The sequence below is a fragment of the Trichosurus vulpecula genome, chromosome 2, assembly GCF_011100635.1.
Source record: "Trichosurus vulpecula isolate mTriVul1 chromosome 2, mTriVul1.pri, whole genome shotgun sequence".
Classification (NCBI taxonomy): domain Eukaryota; kingdom Metazoa; phylum Chordata; class Mammalia; order Diprotodontia; family Phalangeridae; genus Trichosurus; species Trichosurus vulpecula.
The window spans coordinates 412365345-412386422 of record NC_050574.1 but is presented as its reverse complement, the minus strand read 5'-3'; the positions used below and the strand labels follow the sequence as shown (position 1 = coordinate 412386422).

Genomic DNA, 21078 nt, shown 5'->3' with positions numbered 1-21078 from the left:
TCTAGGATTTATGGAATCCCACAAAACTAGGAGAAAGGGACAGCCAAGTAAAGGGCTTCTTTGACAATCCACATCTGGCACTAAAGTAAGGTTAATGGTGGTAGGGGTGCTATGGGTGTAGGAAGAGGCTGCAGGAGCAATAACCATTCCCCCTCTCCTGGTCTCTGACCCCACATGGGCAGGACCATCAAGATGAGGTTCCCGTCCCAGAGGATGAACACTCTTTGAGGATTGCCTCTGTCCACCCCAGAGCATATTCTGGGGTGGAGAGTAATAACAGTAAGCAGATGTGTTTTTCTTAAATCAGCCTTCTTCCCTTTTCCTCCTTCACAGCTAGAGTAAATGACTTCTGAATGCCCCAGTAAGAAACAGTGCTGGCCATGTATGCCTTCTGGCAAATCACCTTCTGGGCCTCAGTTTCTTTATCTAAAAGGTGAATGGGTCAGACTAGACCAGAGCTGTCTGGCTGCCTGAGGCCCACAACACACTCAAGTGCAGTGCAGACCAGATGAAAATGGAAGTGGAAAAGAGTAAACAAAATAAAATACAATAAAACAGATGTTTTATGTGTTTTATAAAGATGTTCCCAACTCGGAGTGTCTGTGATTCTGTGAGTCCTGGAATAATCCATTTGCCATTCTTCTCACCTACCCACCCCACCTCCCACCCCCTTTCAACTTACAGTGGGAAGATTCAGCAAATGTTGGGTTAGCCCCTATATGGACAAGTCAAACAGTGCTAGGGTTCCCCTTCGACCAGGTCTATACATAGCTACTTTCCTTATCCTTCTCAGTCATTTTGCCCTGTTGCCAACTGTTGTCAGGAAAGGAATTTCCCCAGCACTCTGAACTTGGCTGCAGCTTCGGGCCCCATCAGCTAAGCCAAGGACAGGAGCAGCCAAGAAGATTCTTTAGGGTGCCCTCGGCCACGGACACAGAAACCTCAATGTAACGGTAGAGGTGATGGGGTTTAGATTGTGGGAACCCACTTGAACCCCACCCTGAATCTTCCCACTTGATCTGGCTTTTCAGGCCCAAATAGCTTAGCCTAGCCTTCCATTGTTTGGTTACCTCTGGATTACCCTCTGGCTGTTTCCCACCCTTGATCCTGATCAAAATATCTATACCCTAGCTGTTACACTAGCACTCTCATTGTGGTCATCTCCAGGTAGCCTTCAGCTATTTCTCACCCTGGAGTCCAACGTAGTCACCCCAGTTCAATCAAGATCCTCCTTAGACTCCTCCTCAAGACCCACCCTAAACCCCTCCTCTAGTCACCCCAGACTACTGGACCACCCTCGATCCCTACCACAATCTTTCTGTATATGTCTCATCTTGCCTCCATGAAGGTGCTCAGATTCAATCCAGCTCAGTTTAGATTAATCTGGCCTACTGGGATTAGTGTCACAAATGCTCAGGCTCCTTAAGAGTCTACCCAATATGGTAAATCCTTAATAAACTTTGTTTTTCCCTGGCTGAGAAGGCTTGAGTCAAACTCATTCGGCAAGACCTGGCATGTTGGTATTTTAGAGTCTCAAGCACCCCTCAACCCTAAACCTCATCAGAGGGAGGAAGGAGTTAACTTGCCACTCTCCCAGGCATGGCTTTCAACCCTGGGAAGCATAAATATTTGACAACTTTTACAAGTAAAATAAGTTATCTTTTTAAAAAATCTTAAACAAGATAATATAATGCACCTGACATAATTCAAGCCTTTCAGCCTGCCTTCATCTATGTAAATTTTAACACTTGGTGGGCTAAGCAGGATTTTTTTTCTCTCCTCACTTTTAGGAAATTATATGCCTTTTATTCAGAAGGAAAAACTTTTGTAAACAATAAGCATCAAAAGTTTGAAGTATGTCAGCCAAAGGCTCAGGGAACTGATCCCTGCAAATAAGAGTCCATAGTCTTTACCCGAGATGCCTCAGGTTATGTGAGCCTCTTTGTAGCGTCTAGCACACTTGCAGTATGGTGTCAATGATTTTAGATAATAATCGTGAATTTGGATAGTTTGGGAATACTTTCAAGTATTTATGACTCGATGAAAGACTTGAAAAGAAGTATCCTTTGAGGAAGAAAAAGTCCAGGTTTTCTATTTAATTCTTAATTGTGATAGACTCTGTCCTAAAGAAAAGGATGTACTTGTCAGCTTATGAAACTCAATAATAGAGTGATTATGACTCATTTTTAACTTATATAATCACGTAGGCTCTCAGCGCTGGAAGGGGCCTCAGAAGCCTCTGAGTCCCAATCTGGAGAGGAAAACAATTCTTTTTCCAACATATCTGAGCAGTTGTCATCTATCTAGTCTCTGCTTAATGATTTCTAGCAAGAGGAAACCCACAAATTCCTAAGGCAGCCTCTTCCACTTTGGGGTAACCCTAATTATTGGGGATTTTTCCCCCTTGCCAAGGTGAAACACACCTCCACAGCTTGGAACAATCAATCAATAAATATTTATTTAGTGCTTACTATGTGTCAGGGATTATACTAGGTACTAGAGAAAAAAAGACAATGAAATAGATCTATTCTAATATCTACACATATATGTGTTGACAATCCTTTCAGATTATTTGAAGCCCAATAATATCAAGGCATCCAAACAGCTTTTGCTCCACTCTAAAAATGCGCCTTTCTGTGTCAGCAACTTCAAATACCAGATAAGATTGACAAGGGGTATCTTTCATGTTGGTGACAGGATGTCTGCAGCTAGAACAGTGGGATTTCTCTTATCTTGATATTCTGCAGACATTTGCATCTTGGGATCATAAACTCTAAGTGACACCACCTTGTCAATTGTTTTGTTCAACTAAGAAATTCCTTTCTTATGATATGGAGATCATAAGATTGAGTAACACGGACATGCTGAGTTGAGACTAAAAATATATTTAAACTTTCTCATTCCTTTGTTCAGACAGTCAGAACTTATGCTCTGGCTCCTTGCACATACAAGTGATATAGCTTTGCTAGCTTTAAGGGAATAAACAATATGAATTTGAATATCACATAGTTTGTTTGCCTCCTTTAACCAAACTTTCAGGTCAACAGTTATGGTGCCGTAGACTGCAGATGGAACTGATGGAATGGCAGAACAGCATCCCAACCTCGCCAACGCTAGACTCAGGCTGCTCAGGATTCATTTTTCCTGGATTCTTAACCTTGACAGGGTTGGGTAAGTTCTCCCTATTCCCAGCTTCCAAAGGATTCCTACTAGTTTGGTTGAAGTCCGAAACTCCCTTTGGGCTAGCTCTGGGGGCAGGGACCAATTCACTTTAAATCGCTTTGGATTAATTAGGTCCTCTTTACAGATCGATCTTTGGAAAATTAGTACAAGTATTGCCAGCACTGGTGTCAGTTACTAAAGATAGCCTAAATTATGTTGACCATGTGTGGGACAAACCACAGGCTCAAAATAAACAAAAACAGAGGTGTCTCGGTTTTCTCAAGGTAGAAACAAAACAGAAGCTTTATTTGATCAAGTCTCGCGAGAATTGGGCATCTCTCACTACCAGGGTGGGATGGTAGTGCAGAGAGAGGCAAGGGGGAGAAGGCAAGCAAGGGGATATATAACCTTGTACAAACAATTCTAAGAAATTCCACCCCTAGAGGCTGGACCCCTGTCCCTATTTGCCAGGACAGGTGGCCTCACAATCTATCCCAGAATAAGTTTATCCAATACTAGCACAGAAACTACAGAATTACCTTGTAGGGAAATCTTAATGTTAAGATGACGGCATGCGAGTAGGCTAGGGGAGGGGGAGAGGGGGAGACCACCTGATTTCCCCGAAATCATATGATTTACAGGAAAATGAAACTTAGGCTTAGTGAGGTCTACATCCTAACTAAATTTGTACTATTTGAGTATTACCTTGCCTGATTTATTCATGGGAAGCTTTCACAATCTTGTATCCCACACAACCATGATACAGCTCTTTTGGACCAGTCAAAGTTACTTTACCTTTATTATATATTTTTTTATTTTATTGTGTTTTTTTTTGCTTTTCTTTTTGCTTTTTGGCAGGGCAGTTTGGGTTAAGTGACTTGCCCAAGGTCACACAGCTAGTACATGTGTCAAGTGTCTGAGGCTGGATTTGAACTCAGGTCCTCCTGACTCCAGGACCAGTGCTCTATTCACTGCACCACCTAGCTGCCCCTACTTTACCTTTAAACCAAATTAAGTTTAAAGGCCAACAAAGAATCTAGCCAGGGATGGGAACGTTTTTCCCCTTGAGGCTGCCGAGATGGCTGAGCAAGAACAAAAGGCAGAAGCCTCTGTTCCTCCACTCTTTCTGCCCCATTCCTCGCCTCCTTTCTCCCTCCTTTCCCTTAAAGTCTCTGATTCTGGGAAGGATAACTGCACTTTGTAGTTACTCTCTCCCTCCTTGCCTTCCCTTACCTACCCTAGCCCTAAGGAGGATAACTTTGTTTGGCTGCCCTTGCCTCCTCCCCCTCCCCTTCCCCCTTTTCTTAAGGGCTCTGTTCTTGAGGAGAATAACTACACTCTGGATGTAGTATATGGAAAGTCAGAAACATCCAAAATGCCAAGGCTTCCTTCAAAGACCGTAGAGGTGCGCCGAGGAAAGGTTGTAGGATCCATCCCTGTCAGATCTTGAATCCTTGCAAATTCTCCAACACCTTTCCTTGGAATAATAATAGCCAATTCGTGATGGGAGTTTCTAACAAGCCTCTCATTCTCCCTCTCTCTGTTGATTAATTCTGAGCTCAGTTTGTATTTGTCATCTCAAATTTTGTCTGTTAGTATGTATGTCTCTGTCTATTTTGTCAGCAAATAAAATTTAAAATGCAAGCAGCCAGAGATTTTTAAGGGCTGCGGCTAGGGAAAAAACAAAACTTAAGAGTCTTTTCCTTGTGATCTCTCGTCTGGCCAACCTGGAATTACAGTGGAAACAGAGCTAAAAACATCTTAGCAGATTGTGGGATTAATCATTAAAAAGTTTGGAAACTGATTAATTGGAACTATGGGAGAAAAGACGAGAATACTGGAGAATTGTAGTAAAAACTTAAATCACCCTTCCCCACCTGGCAAAAGGAGGGGAGGGACAGCAATCTGCAGACTGGCAGTAGCTCTGTGCCCCTGGGCACCTTTTAGCCCATCCTTCTAGGCAAAGCTTGGAAATGTCACCCAGGTCCTATACATTCTGCCCATCCTGTCCCAGCAGCTCGGGCTCAGTAAATTCTGCAGTTGTGGGGTAAGGGAGAGGTAGATGGATTGGGCCTATGGCCAGTATTCCCTAAGCCCTGCCTCCAAAAATTATCACCCTGGGATGCCAGCTTCTGCTCTTGGTAAACTCCACGCTTCTCTGTTCCAGTTGCAAACATATATTTCATCTCTGTTTTAGCCATTTCCTGATTCATAAAGGGAAAATAATGATGGTTGTTGTTACAAGATCGAAGTGATATAATGATTGTAAAATGCTTTACATAACATCTGGTATATGTTAGACATGACATTATTATTATCTCTCTCTAATGTAATGTAATTGTTAATTTTGGAGTGGTTTTTAAATACCAAAGTTAATAAATTGAATAATTTCTATATGTGATAATCTGGAAATGCAATTGATGTCATCTGAAGTTTATTGTTTCTATATTTCTAAAATTGTATTGTATTTCCAAAACTCTCTTAGATTGTGAAATTTGAGGAGACCATTGTGTGGTTGAAAGATATTATAGCAATTTTAATCTGATTTTGATGTATATGTATTGGGTTTTTAAAAGGATGTGATAAAAATTTGATGATTAGAAAATAAATAAATATTTAAATAAATATTTTTTGATAATTTATTTGGTTATAAACAAGGAATAATAATAATACTGATACCACTATGAAAGCATTTTTTTTTCATTTAAAATCTTGTCTATTATGAGAATATATATGGTAGTTTAAAGTTATAGCTTCAATATATTAATGATGAGATATTGAATGATTCTCTGTGCAAGGAGATTTAGAAATACAATCACCTAATTTGATAATGAGTAGTTTCAAATTTTACATACATAATAATGTTTAGGACATTATTATATTTCTATGGTCTAAATGTTAGAATTTTATTGTCTCAGGAAAATGATGAATGGGTTAAGAAGCTGGACCATTGCTGTAACTTAAGAAATTATAAACTTCCAAGTTTTGTCTTTATTTAAATGGAAGTTCAATTAAAATTATTTTTGCTGTAATCAAGCATTTATACAAAGGCTTTGTTTGGGATCTCCTCTTGTAATTTCTGTCAATTCAGGATACATTGTAAACTGTTAAAAAAATGTGAATTTATAGATAATAATCTTTTCATTTACAGTGCTAAGAGTATTGGGCCTTAGAAATTAAAATGTTACCACTAGTGATTATGAATCCAGACTTGATTTGCTCATCCAACTAAGTTATGGTCACCTGATTGGTAATTAATTGGTTCTGTTTCAAGTTTTAAATACATGATAATTGCTTGTGATGTGCTTATATTTCTGAATTTTCTTATATTGTGCAACTTGGTTAGCATTGAATTACCTATGTTGTTAGAAAAACAATTCCTCTTATAATCTAGATGTTGTTAGTTTAAGAACTGTACTTAATTAAGAATTGAGGTTGTTAACTGAAACAAGGATTGTTGGAACCACCTACTCATAAATTCTTATCAACCCTGTGTAAAGTCTTCTGTGTAGAGGAATTCCTATGGAATAAGTTTTTAAAGTCCTGATAGACTTTGTTATTGTGGTAAGGCCAGTTTAATTGGGTATGTTTTTGCCTTAGGGGAAAAAAAACTGAATTTCCTTCCCAAGGTATTTGGCATTTGTGAATTTGTGAATGAATCTCAATGTTTAAAGGTTTATTTTTGCTTTAAGGAGGAGAGAGACACATATCATTTTAGAGCTGTCCAACTGATTTTCTTCATGAAAATTTAGTGACTATTCCTCTTAGTATCAGGATAAATTTTCAGGATAATTTATTACTAAATTAAAGTAATGAGCAGTAAAGTGCAAAAAAGCTTGCTGTCTTGATCTGAATTTGTAGCTATACCATGTCCTAAGCAAAGATTAAAACTAGCATTTGAACTTATATGTAAAAGATTTGATTCCTGAAGTATCTCTTTCTCCCAGACTGAGTGTAATTAGAAAAGGGTAAACAAGCTTGAGAAACAAATATGTATATCTAATCAGTAGTGAGATCAAAGTCAGGAACCTCTTTTGTTTAAGGCAGATAAGAAGGTTTGGAGACAAATGGGGGTTATCTTTGCTCCTCCTGTCCCTACATAGTTGTTATGTTGAGAGAGTGTGAGGAAGTATTTTTTTTAGAAGACAGAAAAATTATGTAACTTGATTTGATAATTAATAGTTTATTCAAATTTGAGATGGTCCTGTCTGAAGGATACCAGCCCATATTTATTTGCTATTTAAGACTTTATGAGACTGCAATTTAATATTGTCTTAAGCTCTGATTACAGGGATATTTATCATAAAGCCAATAGTAAAATGGCATGTGCTGCAGGCTGGGAACTTCTAAAGGTGAATGTCTGTGCCTGGGAAAGGTTTTAAAGACGACCTTGGACATGACCTAGGTAGGGTCTTCCAAACTATTTCTCAATTGTGCTATTTCCTTTCTGAAACAGGAAAATTCCCCACCTGATTATTCCTAAACCCTGCTTTCAGCATCTAGTGACTATATGATTGGCTGTCAGACATGATTCATGCCTGGAATCAAACAGAGCTAAGGAAGTTCTTTCTTTCTAGTAAGACATAATACATTGTCCTTCCTTTTGTAGCAAATTCATATTATCAAGAAGTTCTGTAAATACAATGCTGAATCTATTAAATAATACATGGAAAATTGGAACATCTCTGAGTTACTGTATTGGGATGCAAGAAAGAATAGCTTACAATTGTAACCTATATTCATGGCCAAATAAAAATTAAAAAAAATAGAGATAACATCCTCCAAAAGGAGGAAATGATTAGGCCAAGTAATAAGACAAAGATGTAATGTGATAGATGTCTAATTAAAAAAGGATAGAAACTTTTGAGAAAAGCAATAGGACCAGATTGATTCCTCTAGGAATTACATACCGATGTATATGATGGACTTCCAAAATTTGTCATGTTTTGGTAATAAGATCTCAAATTTGGATTTTTGCACAAAAATTGTATAAGATGGTGGTAAAAGTAAAATTATTTGTCCTTTATGAAGGTATTTGTCTGATAATTTTAAAAGGCAGATGAGCTCATTTTATGATTGGACCATCACATTTTAAAAGATTCTTATACCAGGTACAAGATTTAGGTAAGGATAGAAACAGCAAATAATATACAAACTGAAACACTCTGAAGTTTCAAAAATGGAGAATCAAATTTAAGTGATTGTACTAAGTTATATTAAGTAAGAATTATCTAGGAACCTCTAGATCTGAAACAGAGAAGCAGAACTCCCTTTTAGAACTATCCTAAAAATAAGACCTTTTTGTCCCAGAAAGGATATCTAGGGACCCAATAACTACATCAGGCATCTGGGATTCAAAAAAGTGCTGCTTAAATGGACATTGGGAATAAGTTACTGGCATACGAGAAATTTAATGCTAGTTAACATTTTTAAAAACGATTGCATTGCTTTGTACGGTTCATGTTTAAGTTTTTTTTCTTGGTTATCTAATGTGTAAATGTAAACATGTGTCACGTAAATCTTCTAAGTAGTTTAATCTGTACCTGACTTAATGTAATTATGCAATTTTGTGAATTGTGAGGAAAACTGTTGTATTGTTCAAACCTAGCCCTGTGTGGTTGGAAAACTGAACCATTTATTGTACTGTTTGAACCTGGCCCTGTGTGGCTGGGGAACTGAACTTAGCCATGCCTATGTTGTACAGTTTCCTCTCAATTATCAAATCTTCTGGGAGCCACTGTTAGGTCTGTCACATCTAAAGATTGCCCTTACTCCCTAGTGGACATCTAGCAGAACTTGCCCTCAGGTTTCCAAGGGACCTCAAAAAGATGACATCAAACATAGACAGCTTTCATAACTCATATTTCAGCAACTGATCCCCTGAGTCCAGAGGCAGAGGATGGACTTGGCAGTCCACGCGAAATTTAGGGAACAGGAAAAGAACCCCAGCTTGTAACAACAAGACCGCAGAAAGAATTGCCACGGGAACCGCGGTCCCAATTTCCTGTGTTCTTGGGCTGGAAGGGACAGAGAAAGTAGAAGGGAAGTTTATACTCTTGTTTCTTAACACAGCGTAATAATTCCAGGTTACGCAAATTATGATGCAGATCCCAGCCATTGTATAAAAGAATCCTCCAAGAGTGAATGGATTGCAGGTTGTCTTGTGAACATCTCCCATGTAAAAAGTCCTTAAGGCAACGATAATGGAGACTTTTCCCAGGGCCCCTAGAATACAAGCAACCAGAAAAATGTTCTGAACAGCCCGGAAATCCTGGGGGATAAAAGCGTCGTAGGTGTTGTAAGCGTGGCAAATCTTGTCAGACCTTGCATGAGGAGACGGCAGGACGGTGCTGTAAAAGCACACTTTCCAGAACCCCACCCAAGCAATGCCGTGGGAGATGACGGGCGCGTTGTCCTCCTCCAAATACCAGACCCTCCAATCTGCTCCTCCCATAGAGGCAATGGCAAGGATCCAGCCGATAGTGGCCACGGCAAGGGTTGAGACTTGAAAATCACCGCTAGTGAAACAGGAACCCATGGCCAGGGTGGCTTCAGAAAATGTCAGGCAGCTGCCCTGGAAACAAACACAGGTAACTGTTGCACAACGTGCACATCTGTAGTAGCTTAGAACTAAAAAGGGATATGGAAGTGAATAGTTTGGATGGTGCTAAGTGTTTTGGTTTTGGGGTGCTTTTTTTTTGGAGAGGGGAAAGCAGGGCAATTGAGGTTGAGTGATTTGCCCAAGGTCACACAGCTAGTAAATGTGTGAAATGTCTGAGGCAGGATTTAAACTCAGGTCCTCCTGACTCCAGAACCTGTGCTCTACTCACTGTGCCACCTATATGCCCCTGTGCTAAGTGTTTTCAAATGAAGTGCTAACAATCTCTGGAAGGAGGTGGTTGTTGTTATTGTTTTAACTGCTTCAGTCTGATCTAGGAATAGGACAGTAGTACCGTGCAATATGGCATTAGATGAGAGTCAGGAATCCTGGGTATAGAGAGTTTTGAATGTGCAGTCAGGAAAAACCTGGGTTCAAATCCTACCTCCAACACTTAATACTGACTGGCTATGTGATTCTGGGCAAGTCAGTCCGGTTGTCTGAGCCTCTGTGTCCGCATCTTATCTGTGAAACATGGACAAGAATACCCGTAGTGTTGCTGTGCAGTTGTTTTTTCGGTCATGTCCAACTCTTCATGACCCCATTTGGGGTTTTCTCGGCAAAGATACTGGGGTGGTTTGCCATGTCCTCTTCCAGCTCATTTTAGAGATGAGGAAACAGAGACAGAGTTAAGTGACTTGCCCAGGATCACACAGCTAGTAAGTGTCTGAGGACAGATTTGAACTCTGGAAGCTGAGGCTTCCTAACTCCAGACCCTGCACTCCATCTGCTGTATCACATAGCCCCTTACTTCAAAGTACTGTTTAAAAAAATACTGGCTCTGATGTCAGAGGAAGAGAGTTTAAATTACTTTTCTCACACTTTCTGATTATGTATCTTTAACAAGATAATTCACCGTTCTGGGACCCGTTTTCTTTGTTTATTTTTAAATGAGAGGTTTGGAATAGATGGTTTCTAAGGTTCTCTTCCAGCTGTAGATCTATGATTTTATATGATCAATTAACCTGTAAGCATTCATTAAGCACCTACTGGGTGTTGGGAATTGTACTAGATGTTGGAAATACAAATACAAAAAAGGAGGTGGCTCCTACCCTCAAGGAGCATGTATTCTAATAAAGCGGCACACTATATTCACAGGTAAGTAAATGTATGCTATATAGAATATATATACACTGTGATGGGGCCGAGGGGGCACCAACAACTGAGAGAAATAGGAAGGACCTCTGGAAGTAGATACTGAGTGGAGCCTTGAAGGGATCTGGGGGGTTAGGAGAGGTGGAGGTAAAGAGGGAACCCCTTCCAGGCAGGCGGGACAGAGGAGGTGTCAAAGGCTGTAGTCAAAAAGGCGAAAAACTGAGAAAAGGCCACTGGATTACAGGTTTCTTTAGTGACCTTGAAAAAAAGTTTCTATCAAGTAGTAGAGATAGAAGTCAGATTGTAACAGGTAAGAAGAGGGGAAAATGAAGATGTGCAGGCAATGAGTATAGACAGCCTATTTTCCTAGGAGTTTTGTTATGAAAGGGAAGAGACATACAAGACGACAACTTGAGTAGGGATTCTTACAACGTGTGTGTGTGTGTGTGTGTGTGTGTGTGTGTGATAGGTCCTTTTGTCAGTCTAGTGACTCCCCAGAATAATGTCTTTAAATGCATAAAATAAAGTACATGGGATTGTGAAATGTAATATTTTAAATAAGTAAAATATTTTAAATAAAATACATTTCATTTTTGTATTTCATATTCACTATAATTGATTTGTTATTGAAATACATTATGAAGTTGTTTTTTTTTTAAGTCCAGGGACCCCACGTTAAAAATCCCCAGGTCAGGAACCGTCAGGATCAATTAAAGGAAAGGAGTCAGTGAAGAAAGAAAAGATTGAAAATTAGGGAGATAAAAGATGATTGAAGGGGCAGCTTGCAGGAGGAGAGAAGAGGGAGGATGCATTATCAAGGAGAAGTGAAATCTCTTCTTCTAAAACCTGAGCAAAGGAAGACAGGATGGGAATAACACCAAGGAGATTTGAAGTGTAGAATTCAGGAGGTGAGGGAGCTTGCAATGGATGGCCATGGTTTTTTTGTTTTTCAGTAAAATGTGCGGTGAAATCCTTTCCTGGGGCAAGGGGGATATGATCAATATGTGCAAAAAGCCATATCAAAATCAGCTACTATTCCATCTCTAACCCACCCTGCTCCATGACACCATAGTGACCAGGAGACTCATCTCCATATAGCTAACAAATACAGTTTCAAAACAGAAGATGTCTGTAAGGATCGTTGACTGAAGTCATTAAAATGCAAAGTATTTTCATTATCTTTAATTAAAGTGTTTGAAGAGTTTAACTTCTCATTTCTTTGCAAAGCAGGGGAACTAATTTTCACTTAAATGTATTCCATTTAAATAAAGTCTTCCATGTAATACAAGTGGTTTTCTAGTCACTGGAGACCCAAGTATGAATAGCAGTCAACCTGCAATTTCTCAGGCATACACCTTGGAACACAGTGTCCCGACTAAAAGATATTTTTTGGAACCTTGATAATCCACATGAGAATGAGAGGTGAAGTGATTCGGCTGTTATTTGTAGGTCATAAGCAGCAGAGCTTAACTCAGAACATTCCAAACACTCTGAACTGAAAACTCTTCCCACTTATGCCATGCTACCTTATTCAATATATTTCAAATGTCAAAGCAATTGTTGGTCAAATTAGCCTGAGACACATTATCTTATATAATACATTATCATACATCATACACTCAGCGTATGTTTGTTTTATTTCAAGTTCTCTCAAGCTGGTGATCTACAGATTTTTCCATGTCTTGCCCATTCTCATTCAATCAATTAAGAAGCATTTAAAGTGCCTGCTGTGAAGTGAATTGGACTTCCTTTGGAGATAGGAGGTATTTATTAAGCAGCACTGTGCTAGGCACTAGGGATACAAATGCAAATGAAACAATCTCTACATATAAGGAACTTACATATTGATGGTGAAATGATATGTACAGAATAAATAAATTCAAGGTATTTTAATTCAGGGGAAGCTAAGTGGCTCAGTAGATAGAACACCTGGCCTGGAGTCAGCCCTGAATTCAAATGTGACCTCAGATACTTACTACCTGTGTGACCCTGGGCAAAGTCACTTACTCCTGTCTGCCTCAGTTTCCTCATCTGTAAAATGAGCTAGAGAAGGAAATGGCAAACCACTCCAGTATCCTTGCCAAGCAAACCAAGAAATGGGGTCATAAAGAGTGTGACTCAACTGAACGACACCAACATTTTAGTTCAAGATCATTAGGGAATAGGAGGGGGTGGTGGGAAAAGTGTCACTAGCAGCTGAGGGAATTAATAAAGGCTGATTACTAAAGGTGATGTGGGAGCAATATCTTGAAGAAAGAGAGGTAATGGAGGTAAAGAGCCAGCATATTCCAGGAATGGGGGGCAGCCAATATAAAGCAAAGAAATGGGAGATGGAATGCCATGAGTGAAGGACACAAAGAAGACCAGTTTGTCTGCATCAGAGAGTATAGAAAGGGAGAGTAATGTACAATAAGGCTAGAAAGATATTTTGGGTCACGAAAGAGTTTAAAAGACAAACAGGAAAACTAATAGTTTATCTTAGACAGACTAGGGCGCACGAGAAGTTTATTGAGTAGGAAAATAATATCCTCAGATCTGCCATATTGGCAGCCGAGTAGGGGACAGGCAGGTGTGGAGAGAGTCTTGAGTGAGGAAGACCAATTAAGAGGCTATTGCAGTAATCTAAGGAAGAGGTAATGAGAGGCTGAACTAAAGTGGTGACTGCATGAACCAAATCTTTGCATCCAGCCCTCATTACTCTCCTAAATTCTTGCACTACTTCATCTTCTGTTCTTCTGTTTACAATGCCAAATAAAAATCTCCCCACATTTGTAACCTTAGGGTGATTCTTCCTCCCCCCTCCCCCAATCAATTGCTAAGCCCTGTTCTACTTCCACAAAATTCCTTTACTCCATCCTCTTTATTCCATCCATATAAGTTTGGATATCCTGTCAATATCTCACACTCAAGATGTCCAAAAATAGGATTCAGCATTTCCCCCTAAGCTCCCCCACCTCTCTTCCAAACTTCCATGTATCTGTCAACAATACCAGTTAAGAGTCACCCCCCCTCCAAACTAATCATTTTGTAATCACCTTTGACTCACCCCTTTTCCTCTGTATCTAATCAGCTGCCAAATCCTGCCAGTTCTATTTGCACAGAGTCTCTTGAATCCATTCCTGGTTTTGAACTCAGATGTCTACCACCCTAGTTCAGAACCTCATCATCTGTTTTGCAGGTTATTCCAGTGTCCTCCCAATCCGTCTCCTTCTAGTCTCTCCCCTCTCTAATCCATCCTGCTTACCACTGATAAAACATTCCTCTTTGGGCAGAGTTTTGAATATGCTCAAAATACCTTCTTCAAGTTATTTCTCCAATCTCCTTGTTGCTTCAGGAATAAGATATGAACAGACCTCTACCTGGCTTTTCAAGCCTTCCCCAATCTAATTCCAACCTCTCTCTCTCTCCAGCATTATTTCATATCATTCTCTTTCACATACTCTGTGTTATAGCCAAACTGGAATACTTAATATTCCTCAAACTTGGCATCCCATCCCTCACCTCTTCCCATTTCCACTGAGCCATCTCTCCCATTCAAAGAACCAACTGTCTCCTCAAATACACCCTTATTATCCTTCAGTTCATATGCTATCTCTTCCTTTCCTGATTTCCTGATTCCTCCCTCTTTCTGTTTGTATTTCTATAGCTCTTTGTTTAATCTCTCCTTTTCCACTTTTGCTCCCTTCCATGAATTATACTGAAGCATGTTCAGATTCTATTTCCCTCCCCATCTTCACCACTCTCCACTCCCCAACTAGAATGAAATTCCTTGAGGAAAGAAAATATTTTTTTCCTTGGGTTCCCAGTGTCTAGTACAGGACATTGTAACTAGTAGACAAAAATTTATTTGACAAAATTAATTGACATAAAATGAATTTAATCTCCCCTGGAAATGAATAGCACATTGATTGTGAGTGTTTATCACATTTTACTTTGGATTATAGTTACTTGTGATCACTTTAAAATTACCCTTGCCAGGGGCGGAGCCAAGATAGCGGCTGGAAAACAGGGACTCACTTAAGCTCTCCCCCAAATCCCTCCAAACACCTGTACAAAATGGCTCTGAACAAATTCTAGAGCTACAGAACCCACAAAATAACAGAGGGAAACAAGTCTCTAGCCCAAGACAGCCTGGATAGTCGCTGGGAAGGGTCTATCACACCATGCTGGGAACATACAGCACCCCAGTGTGGGCCACGCCAGGACTAACCAGACTGGAAATTGGGCAGAGCAGACCTTAGGGCCCTGAATCACTGAGCTGTGATAGTTACCATACATCTCAACTCACAAACACCAAAACCCACAGAGTAGGTCAGTGGGAAAACTTCTGGATCTGGGTGAGAGAAGTGCGTGGTCTGGTCCCAGCCCCAGGGGTGGCGAAGGTGGTGCAGTGGCAGCAGCATGAAGCTCCTGTGGCTGCTTGCAGAGCTCCTGCGGCAGCTACTTTTGGCCCCAGGCCCATCCCGTGGGAGGCATCAGGTGGCAGATCAGAGCAGGAGTGCAGGGATTACTTTGCTGGCACAGAGCCAAGGTTCTCTTGCTTTGCTCTGCTTGGATCTGGGTCACAGTCTCAGTTGGTAGTTCTTGGAGGAGGAGCAGTGCTGCTGTGGCAGAGCTTGCAGTGACAGTGGAGTAGAAGTAGCTCTGAAAACAGCCCTTCTGTTGCTTAGCAGAAGCTGCTAGATCTTGTATTATCCTAATTGTGTTTCCACAATACTCAAATTCTTTTTTTCTGGCTGCTTGTGGTATTTTCTCCTTGACCTGGGAACTCTGGAATTTGGCATACTCCTAGGAGTTTTCTTTTTGGGATCTTTTTCAAGAGGTGATCAGTGGATATTTTCTTTTTCTATTTGACCCTCTGGTTCTAGAATATCAGGGCAGTTTTCCTTGATAATTTCTTGAAAGATGATGTCTAGGCTCTTTTTTTGATCATGGTTTTCAGGTAGTTCAGTAATTTTTAAAATTATCTCTCCTGGATCTATTTTCCAGGCCAGTGGTTTTTCCAATGAGATATTTCACATTGCCTTCCATTTTTCATTCCTTTGGTTCTGTTTTATAATATCTTGATTTTTCATAAAGTCACTAGCTTCCACTTGTTCCAATCTACTTTTTAAGGTGGTATTTTCTTCAGTGGTCTTTTGGACCTTCTTTTCCATTTGGTTAATTCTGCCTTTTAAGGCATTCTTCTCTCATTGGCTTTTTGGAGCTCTTTTGCCATTTGGGTTAGTCTATTTCTTAAGGTGTTATTTTCTTCAGTATTTTTTGCGTCTCCTTTAGCAAGTCGTTGACTTGTTTTTCATGGTTTTCTTGCATCACTCTCATTTCTCTTCCCAATTTTTCCTCTACATCTCATACTTGCTTTTCCAGATCCTTTTTGAGCTCTTCCATGACCTGAGACCAATTCATACTTTTCTTGGAGGCTTTTGATGTAAGCTCTTTGACTTTGTTGACTTCTTCTGGCTGTATGTTTTGATCTTCTTTGTCATCAAAAAAAAAGATTCTAGAGTCTGAGTCTGAGTCTGCATCCTTTTTCGCTGCCTGGCCATGTTTCCAGACAGCTACTTGACCCTTGATCTTTTTGTCAGGATATGACTGCTTGTAGAGTAGAGAGTACTCTGTCTCGAGTTTTAGGGGCCTTTCGCTGCTGTTTTCAGAGCTACTTCTACTCCACTGTCACTGCAAGCTCTGCCACAGCAGCACTCCTCCCCCAAGAACAGCCAACCAGGATTGCGATGCAGATCCAAGCAGGGCAAAACAATCCCTGCACTCCTGCTCTGATCTGCAGCTTAATTCCTCCCACTGCATGAGCCAGGAACTCCAGAGGTAGCTGATGCTGGAGCTCTGGAAGCAGCCACAGAAGCTTCCTGCTGCTGCTGCCACCACCACCGCACCACCTCCACCACCTCCAGGGCTGGGGCCGGACCACTCTTTAACAAGATCTAGCAGTTTTCCCACTAACCTGCTCCGTGGTCTTTGGCATTTGTGTGTTGAGAAGTCTGGTAACTGCCACAGGTCAATGATTCATGGCCCTAAGGCCTCCCAGTCTTCTGTATCCTGGTGAGGCCCACGCTGGGCTGTGTTCTGCTCCCAGCATGGTGTGACAGACCCTTCCCAGCGACCATCCAGGCTCTCCTGGGATGAAGACCTGCTTCCCTCTGCTATTTTGTGGGTTCTGCAGCTCTACAATTTGTTCAAAGCCATTTTGTACAGGTGTTTGGAGGGATTTGGGGGAGGCTTAAGCAAGTCCCTATTTTCCAGCCACCATTGGCTCCACTACCCCAGGAGAGATAATTTAAAAATTATTGGACTACCTGAAAGGCATGATCAAAAAAAGAACCTAGACATCATCTTTCAAGAAATTATCAAGGAAAACTGCCCTGATATTCTAGAACCAGAGGGTCAAATAGAAATTGAAAGAATCCGCCGATCGCCTCTTTAAAAAGATCCCAAAAAGAAGACTCCTAGGAGTATTGTCGCCAAATTCCAGAGTTCCCAAGTCAAGGAGAAAATATTGCAAGCAGCCAGAAAAAAACAATTTGAGTATTGTGGAAACACAATCAGGATAACACAAGATCTAGCAGCTTCTACTAAGGAACAGAAGGGGTGTTTTCAGAGCTACTTCTACTCCACTGTCACTGCAAGCTCTGTCACAGCAGCACTGCTCCTCCTCCCAAAAAGAAAACTCCTAGGAATATTGTAGCTAAATTCCAGAGTTCCCAGGTCAAGGAGAAAATATTGCAAGCAGCCAAAAAGGAACAATTAGAGTATTATGGAAACACAATCAGGATGACACAAGATCTAGCAGCTTCTACATTAAGGGACCAAAGGGCTTGGAATATGATATTCTGGAGGTCAAAGGAGCTAGGATTAAAACCAAGAATCACCTACCCAGAAAAACTGAGTATAATACTCCAAGGCAAAATATGGATTTTCAATAAAATAGAGGACTTCCAAGCTTTCTCAATGAAAAGACCAGAGCTGAATAGAAAATTTGACTTTCAAGTACAAGAATCAAGAGAAGAATGAAAAGGTAAACAGGAAAGAGAAATCATAAGGGATTACTAAAAGTTGAACTAAAGTTGAACTGTTTTGTTTACATTCCTACAGGGAAAGATGGTATTTGTAGCTCATGAAACCTTTCTCATTATTAAGGTAGTTGAAGGGAATATACATATATATAGACAGAGGGCACAGGGTGAGTTGAATATGAAGGCATGATATCTAAAAAAAAATAATAAAATTAATAGGTGAGAGGAATGTATTGGGAGAGGGAGAAAGGGAGAGATACAATGGGGTAAATTATCTCACATGAAAGTGGCAAGAAAAAGCAGTTCATTGGAAGGGAAGAGGGGGCAGGTGAGGTGGAATGAGTGAATCTTGCTCTCATCGGATTTGACTTAAGGAGGCAATAATATACACACTCAATTGGGTATCTTACCCTACAGGAAAGTAGGGGGAAGAGGATAAGAGAGGGAGGATGATAGAAGGGAGGGCAGATTGGATGAGGAGGTAATCAAAAGCAAACACTTTTAAAAAGGGACAGGGTCAAAGGAGAAAATTGAATAAAGGGGGACAGGATAGGATGGAGGGAAATATAGTTAGTCTTTTACAACATGACTATTATGGAAGTATTTTACATAATGATACATGTGTGGCCTATGATGAATTGCTTGCTTTCTCAAGGAGGGTGGGTAGAGAGGGAAGATGGGAGAGAATTTGGAACTCAAAGTTCTAAATACAAATGCTCAAAACAAATTGTTTTTACATGCAACTGGGAAATAAGATATACAGGCAATGGGGTACAGAAATCTATCTTGCCCTACAAGAAAGTAAGAGGAAAGGGGATTGGGGGCATGGGTAGAGTGGTGTGACAGAAGGGAGGGCAGACTGGGGAAAGAGGTAGTCAGAAAATATGCCATCTTGTAGAGGGGGTGAGGGTAGAAATGGGGAGAAAATTTGTAACTCAAAATCTTGTGGAAATCAATGTTGAAAACCGAAAAAAATATTAAATAATAAAATAACAAAAATATATAGAAATTTTAAAAAACTAAAAAAAAATTACCTTTTCCAGATTATAAGGGTAAGCAAATTTAAAATGCTACAGTTCCTTCCCTCAAGTAGTTTACATTCTATTGGAGAGGGATGGGGAGGGAGGGAGAGTAGAATGTACAGCTTGAACATAAGTAAGTATAATGTATAACCAGGAAATGGGGAACAAAGGGGAAAAGATCAGACGAAGAGCTATAGTAATAGCTATGAAAATCAGGAAAGCAGGAGATGGCATCTGAGTTGAACCTTCAAAGAAAAGAAGGATTTTGAAAAGCAGAAGTGAAAAGGCAGAGATATTCTCTGAATTGCTCCTTGAGAGTAGCACCAAGACTTACTCATCTTTTTATCTCCCTTAGTAACTAGCAACACTGCCTGGCATGTGATAAGTGAAAGATTGTTGAATGAATGAAGTTATTGAGTTATTTCTCTCAAAAGTATTTTTTAAAAGACTCTCACAATCTTTTGGTACATCAGATTTGGAGTTTGCCAACTACTTTGCACAGGAATTCCTTCAACTACCACAGGTCTAAGCCATAAACTCTGTGGGGATACCATTGTTGAGTATTCAGAGTTTAAACCAGGAACCATGAAGCAAAAGTGGAAAACAAGAGAGCCTGACTTTATGGTAATGGCTTTGAATTTAAGTGAGGGTTACTGAGATTAGATTACATTGTGAGCTCTCCGCCTCTCTTTTGTATCTCCAGCATTTGGCATGGTGCTTGGTTCATAGTCTGTGCTTAATAAATGTTTATTGACTGACCAACGGACTGACTGGGAAATGAGACGGCTTCCAAAGAAATTTGCTTCCAATTTTAATCTCTCTCCTCGAGGAGCCTCCCCTAGCCTTCTGCCTCTCCAAGGTATCATTCTTATCTTTCTCCTTTCTCCTAACTCTACCATAGGCCATCTTCAGAGATATTAGCCAAAAGCCATTTGTTCTACATATCCAAGCCTTCGCTGTCTGAATGTAGAATTTAATTAGAAAGTTAGGGCTATGATGGGACTTGAATAGATAGATGGGACTTAAAATTTTAATTATGGTTTATCTGCTTTGACAATTCATCTAATTCAATCCAATATTCAGATAATTCTAGTTTAGGTATCCCTTATGTAATAGGATTTTCAAACTTAGAGGCTTAAGGATAAAAATTTCCCTATCTTAAGCTAAAGCACTGGATATGTGGAATTTTTAGGTCTTCCACTGCTATCTTATTTCAACCTTCTTTTTGGCACAAGAAGGAACAACTGATTTTACTAAGTATTCAATTTAATTAAACAAGTATGTTTTGGGGCTTTTCATGGGAAAAAAGTATTGTGCTAAATTCTGGGGAGATACTATCACTGCCCCTAAGATCAATCAGTCCAAGGCTTCAATCTATTTTCAATTCATAGAGGAGAGAGGTGGCTGCCAGGTGAATCTCTGGATAACCCACTATCAATAAGAAGCAATATGGCGAAATGATAAGATTACAAACTTTGGAGTCATATCCCAGGGCTGTCACTATCTGTGTGACTTTGAGAAAGCCATCTAACTTCTATGAGTTTCCGTTTCCTTATCTGTAGCATGAGGGGCTAGGATTAGTTGGTCTCCATGGTGCCCTCCAGTTCTAAATCTTTGAACCTCTGTTCTTAAGTGGTTGAATTCTTTGATTTTTTTTTGGAGGGGGGAAGACAGGGCAATTGGGGTTAAATGACTTGCCCAAAGTCACACAGCTAGTACATGTGTCAAGTGTCTGAGGCCGGACTTGAACTCAGGTTCTCCTGTCTCTAGGGCCAGTGCTCTACTCACTGTGCCACCTAGCTGCCCCCAAGTGGTTGGATTCTTAACAGAGAAGTGCAAAATGGGCCAGGTCTCAGGTGCACAAAGAATGGAGTGCTACATTTTACGCCAGGCAGAGAGACCGTTCATAAGGCAAACCTACATCCTTCCAATTTCTCAAACATAGTGGTTCATTTCTTCTACAAATCAAATGACCCTTTCTTTCTTCCTATCCCCTTACCTGAGTGGAGGCTTCCCCAAACCACCGGCCCCTCTTTCAGCATGCACCAAAGTAGTAGAGAGCTAAGAACCACAGGTATTACATCTATAAATGTAATATAACGCACACTGTAAG

At 40.2% G+C, this 21078-nt stretch overlaps 1 protein-coding gene across 1 annotated transcript in view; it reads right to left on the bottom strand.

Moving 5' to 3' along the window:
* Positions 1–9007: 9007 nt before the first annotated feature.
* CLDN34 (claudin 34) overlaps positions 9008–21078 on the bottom strand; it is a 35090-nt gene continuing 23019 nt past the window's right edge. The window contains exon 2 of the mRNA XM_036742550.1: positions 9008–9736. Coding sequence (XP_036598445.1) covers positions 9014–9700 — 687 coding nt within the window. The 5' untranslated portion in view covers positions 9701–9736 and the 3' untranslated portion in view covers positions 9008–9013. The remainder of the gene's footprint in view (positions 9737–21078) is intronic.